The sequence below is a fragment of the Mandrillus leucophaeus genome, unplaced genomic scaffold (genome assembly GCF_000951045.1).
Source record: "Mandrillus leucophaeus isolate KB7577 unplaced genomic scaffold, Mleu.le_1.0 Scaffold1797, whole genome shotgun sequence".
Lineage (NCBI taxonomy): Eukaryota > Metazoa > Chordata > Mammalia > Primates > Cercopithecidae > Mandrillus > Mandrillus leucophaeus.
Genome location: NW_012101806.1, coordinates 31,322 through 36,030, shown reverse-complemented (window position 1 = coordinate 36,030; position 4,709 = coordinate 31,322). Strand labels below are relative to the sequence as shown.

Sequence of the window (4,709 nt, the reverse complement as noted above, 5' to 3'; positions counted from 1 at the left end):
CCCAGGCTGGAGTGTGTGGCACGATCTTGGCTCACTGCAATCTCCACCTCCCAGGTTCAAGTGATTCTCCTGCCTCAGTCTCCAGAGTAGCTAGGTCTACAGGCATATGCCACCATGCCCAGCTAATTTTTGTATTTTTAGTAGAGATGGGGTTTCACCATGTTGGCCGGGCTGGTCTCCAACTTCTGACCTCAAGTAATCCACCCGCCTTAGCCTCCCAAAATGCTGGGATTACAGGCATGAGCCACCACACCCAGCCTAAAGTACATTAAAGATTTTGAGAGGAGGAGATGATCCTGGATTAATCTAGATGTGTCCTAAATGTGATCACAGTGTCCTTGTAAGACAGACACATAGAGGAGAGGACACAGAGCAGAGGAGAAACCAGAATGACCATGGAGACAGAGACTGGAGTGAGGCAGCCACAAGCCAAGGAAGGCTGGCAACCTCCAGAAGTGGGAAGAGGCTGTGAAAATTGTCAAAATAGAGCTGCAGCCAGGCACGGTGGCTCACACCTGTAATCCCAGCACTTTGGGAGGCCAAGGCAGGCGGATCACCTGAAGTCAGGAGTTCGAGACCAGCCTGACCAACATGGTGAAATCCCATCTCTATAAAAATACAAAAGTTATCTGGGAATGATGGCGGGTGCCTGTAATCCCAGCTACTGGGGAGGCTGAGGCAGGAGAATCGCTTGAACCCAGGGGGCAGAGGTTGCAAGGAGCCAAGATTGTGCCACTGCACTCCAGCCTGTGCAACAGAGCGAGACTCCATCTCAAAACAAAACAAAACCAAACACCTACTCCACAATCATCCTTCCAGGCTGCCCCAGCTGACAGAAGGGGACATGAAGGCTGGCCCAATATTGCTGCCTGCCTGGGTCACATAGGCCTGTCCTGTCACCCACTGCTCTCAAATGGGCTCTGGACAGAACCAGACACATAACTGTGAGATCCTCAATAGCCCTAGGGTGGAGGTGCTATGACCAAGCCCTTTCCCTGGCTGTTCCTCCCCCTGAAGATCAGGGTGACTGGGAAGATGACGGGGCAGGAACCAAGGCCCCATGACCTGTCCCTGAAGGCTAGACAGCAGACAGGAACCTCAGGGGATTTGGCCCTGCTAAGTGGCTGCATTCCACAGCAGTCAGCTGGGAGGGGTCTAAAGTGGAGAGTCACAGGGCTCCGTCCCCTGCCCTGGCCTGCTCAGCAGTTTTCTCTCTGCCTGAGAGCATATGAGACATGCAGGATTCTCAGCAGCAGGTGGGCAGGAAGAATGTCTGAGTGGGCAAAGGATGGGCCAGACCCCTGTAACTCACCCCAAAAGGAAAACCCTGGGCTGGGGAAAGTAGGGAGACAGAGAGCTGCCTGAGACGGGGCACAGAAGAAGCCTGACAGCAGCTGCGGGTTCCAGAGAGGGGAGAGAGGAGGGGAGACACTTTATCAAAGGCCATGTCAACAGAGATAGGGCCTACAGAATGAAGGAGGCTTTTCCTGGCATGCTAAGTGTGTCACATTCTGTCCCAGTCAGCCCTCTACCCACTGAATGCAGAGAGGGCACCTAGGGGGAAGTGAGTCTGGAGAAGCCATGTCACCCAAGGAAAGACTGCAGGGGCTGGCCTAGAAGTCTTCTCCAGACCCCACAGCTCCTGCCCTGGGCATATAAGGTAGTGAGTTTCCCGTCCCCAGAAATGTGCAAGCCTCACTCACCCAGAGACACTGACTCTGGTGTCAGTACCACACACTTCCAACACACGTGCAATCACATGCACACACAGACACAACTGAGCCTAATCTAGGCTGAGCTGAGCAGCTTCCCAGGATGCAGCAGAGAGAGGAGTATGAGGAAGAGGTAGACATGGCAGCCAGTCTGAAGTTTCCCTGTTAATCCTTCAACCCAGCTTGATGGCTTTTTCACCACAACCCCAGGGCCACAAGGCTGAAACTGGAGCACAGCCTCAACCCCATTCACAGGCAGGAAACTGAAGCTTACACAAAAGGGATTTACCGAGGTCAGCTGGCCCCAGGAGGTCTCAGGTGAGGGTGAGCCCAGGACCCACCCACCCCTTACCCTGCCAGCCCCCAGCATGGAGTCACTATCTCTGGGTATGAGAACGCACAGATCTCTGGGGCTTCCCCAGGCCTGTCTACACCCCTGGACCGGATGCTCACCATCCAGACCTGGAGTTGGAATCCATCTCCCACACTGTCTACCCTTGCAGTACAGAGTTGAGAATTAGAAAAAAACACCCTTTCAGTAAGATTTAATAACTACGACCTGCTGGAAACCTGTCGAAAGAACTATATATATCCCTATATATAGAGCTGTGAGGTGGCAGGCGCCACCTGCAGTTGGGCAATGACCCCTCGTACAACTGGCCCTGCCCTACCCCAATCCACAGCCACACACAGAGCCCAGGAGTGGGACAAGCATGGCCCAAGGACACAGGGTCCCCCAACCCCATCACAGCTCTGGCTGTACTCCAGAGCTGACCCCCCATCCACACTCAAGGCTGCCAGATCCTCCCAGGACTGTTTCTTCATGCTGCACTTTTCTCTTCTCTCTCTCTCTTTTTTTTTTTTTTTTTTTTTGAGTCGCCCAGGCTGGAGTGTAGTGGTGCGATCTTGGCTCACTGCAATCTCTACCTCCTGGTTCAGGTGATTCTCCTGCCTCAGCCTCCCAAGTAGCTGAGACTACAGGCGTGTACCACCATGCCCAGCTAATTTTTGTGTTTTTAGTAGAGAGGAGGTTTCACCATGTTGGCCAGGATGGTCTTGATCTCTTGACCTCATGATTCACCCACCTTGGCCTCCCAAAGTGCTGAGATTACACGCATGACCACTGCACCCGGCCCACTCTTCCCTCTTAATTCCAAGAAGCCACGGCTCTCTCAAGAGCTTCTTTGAATAAGTCAGGTAACTCTGCCCCAGCCCTCCAGCCACCAGCATACCTCTCTCAAACCCACTTATCAGCCAAGAAACAGAGGACCCCCCCAGCTCAGATGCAGTTGGATAAAGAACCCAGGGCTCTCCCCACCTGTAGGATCCCTCTGCAGGATGCACCCACATGAGTCTCGCCCCCTTCACCCTGAAGTGCAACTCACTCCCACTGCACAGGTGCATAAACTGAGGCTCCGAGAGGAAGAGGAACTTCTCTAGAGTGTAGCAAGCATATGGCAGAACTGAGAATGGAACTCAGGCCTCCAGAGACTCCTGGGAGTCCCCTGGCCTGAGCTTCCCCACCTATGATGTCCAGCAGCTCAGAGAGGGTGAGTGGCTCCTCTGGGTCACACAGCACTGGGGCACAGCCAGCTGCCCTCACTCACTGGCTCACCGGACTCCGGATCTCGTCATCCAGCAGCACACCAAAACCAAGCTAAGATTCCCCGCTGTGACCCAGCTCCTCTCCTCCCCGCCTCCCCCGGCAGCCTGGGGGTAGGCAGTGCAGTGCGAGGGAGGCTTTAAAGGCACAGGAACTGCTGCAGGTGGGACACAGGCTGGCTCCTGGTCCCATCCCTGGGACTGTGTGATCTGGGATGGCTGCAGGTCTGAGTCCGGTGGGGTCTCAAACCCTGAATGAGAGACCTGAGCTCTGAAGGCCTTGGTGGAGCTGAATGTGGCCAGGTTTCAGCGGGAGGCAGATTAGACCAAAGGTTCCCTGGGAGATGAGGCCACAGAGCTGGGGTGCAGCCAGATGCCCACACCAGGAGGGGCTGGAGATGTAAGCATCTGAGGCCCCACAAGGTCTGAGGAGCCTAGATCACCTCTATGACCCCAGGGGCAGGGATGCCTCTCCTAACAGGCCCTCTCCCCAACTTGCAGGGCTACAGGCAGGACTCTAGGAACTGTCACTCCAAGCATCCCGGTCACCTGGACTGAAGGGAGTCACATGATCCAGGAAGGTCCTTCCTCAACCCCCAATTTCAGGGTTCTGAGCAGACAGGCTGATGGAGGACCCCAGGCAGTGGAAGCAGGGGGATGTGGCCCATCCATCCATCACACCCTCACCTGCTCTGCCCCATTCAATGAGATGGGGTGGGTGCCCCCACAGGGCTGGCAGGCCTAAGCCTCTAAGCCCTCAGATCGAGGTCCACACATGGTCAGCAGCCTGCCAGAATTGTCTTAGCAAGGCGCACGCTTAAATTCCTTCTTTCATTCCATCATGCATTCTCCCATCAAATCCTGGCCCCTCCAGATTCTTCTCTCAAGGAGCCCTGACCTGGCTGGGCATGAGATAGTATGGTCACCCCAGGGGGAAGAGCCCTAGGGGAGGGGCAGACACCAGAATAGGGAATCCAGCCTGAGCTGGGATTGGATTTGGGGAGGACCTGCCAGGAAGAAGGAACCACCTGACCCTGAAGGCCAGGAATTGGAGCCTTTCCAGGAAGTGAGGGCTTCAGCAGACCTCTTGACCACCCTAGGCCCTTTCTGAGCCCTGAGGTGTCAAGGCTGGAAAAGGAGGTTGCTGAACTAAGACCTTCAAGGCCAGGCCAGTCTGGACTTTGAGAGCCCTGGGAAACTGGTCAATGTGTGACCGGGTCCAGTAACCCCTTAACCCTGGCTCACTCATTAAGACCCTGGTGGGTATCAATTAGCTCCTTGGCCAGTTCCAGGAGGCAGGCAGAGGGTAGGGGTCATGGGAAGAAGGGAGTGCTGATTGGGGCGCTAGGTGGAGGCTGGCTGAGCTGGCTCTCTGTGTCCTTGTTTCTTGAGGAG

At 55.2% G+C, this 4,709-nt stretch overlaps 1 protein-coding gene across 1 annotated transcript in view; it reads right to left on the bottom strand.

The window, feature by feature from the left end:
* LOC105537717 (gamma-glutamyltransferase 5-like) overlaps positions 1-4,709 on the bottom strand; it is a gene marked incomplete at its 5' end in the record, with an annotated part of 30,671 nt that overhangs the window by 5,656 nt on the left and 20,306 nt on the right. The window contains 1 exon segment of the mRNA XM_011977353.1: positions 1,313-1,394. Within this exon segment, the coding sequence (XP_011832743.1) occupies positions 1,313-1,394 (82 nt within the window).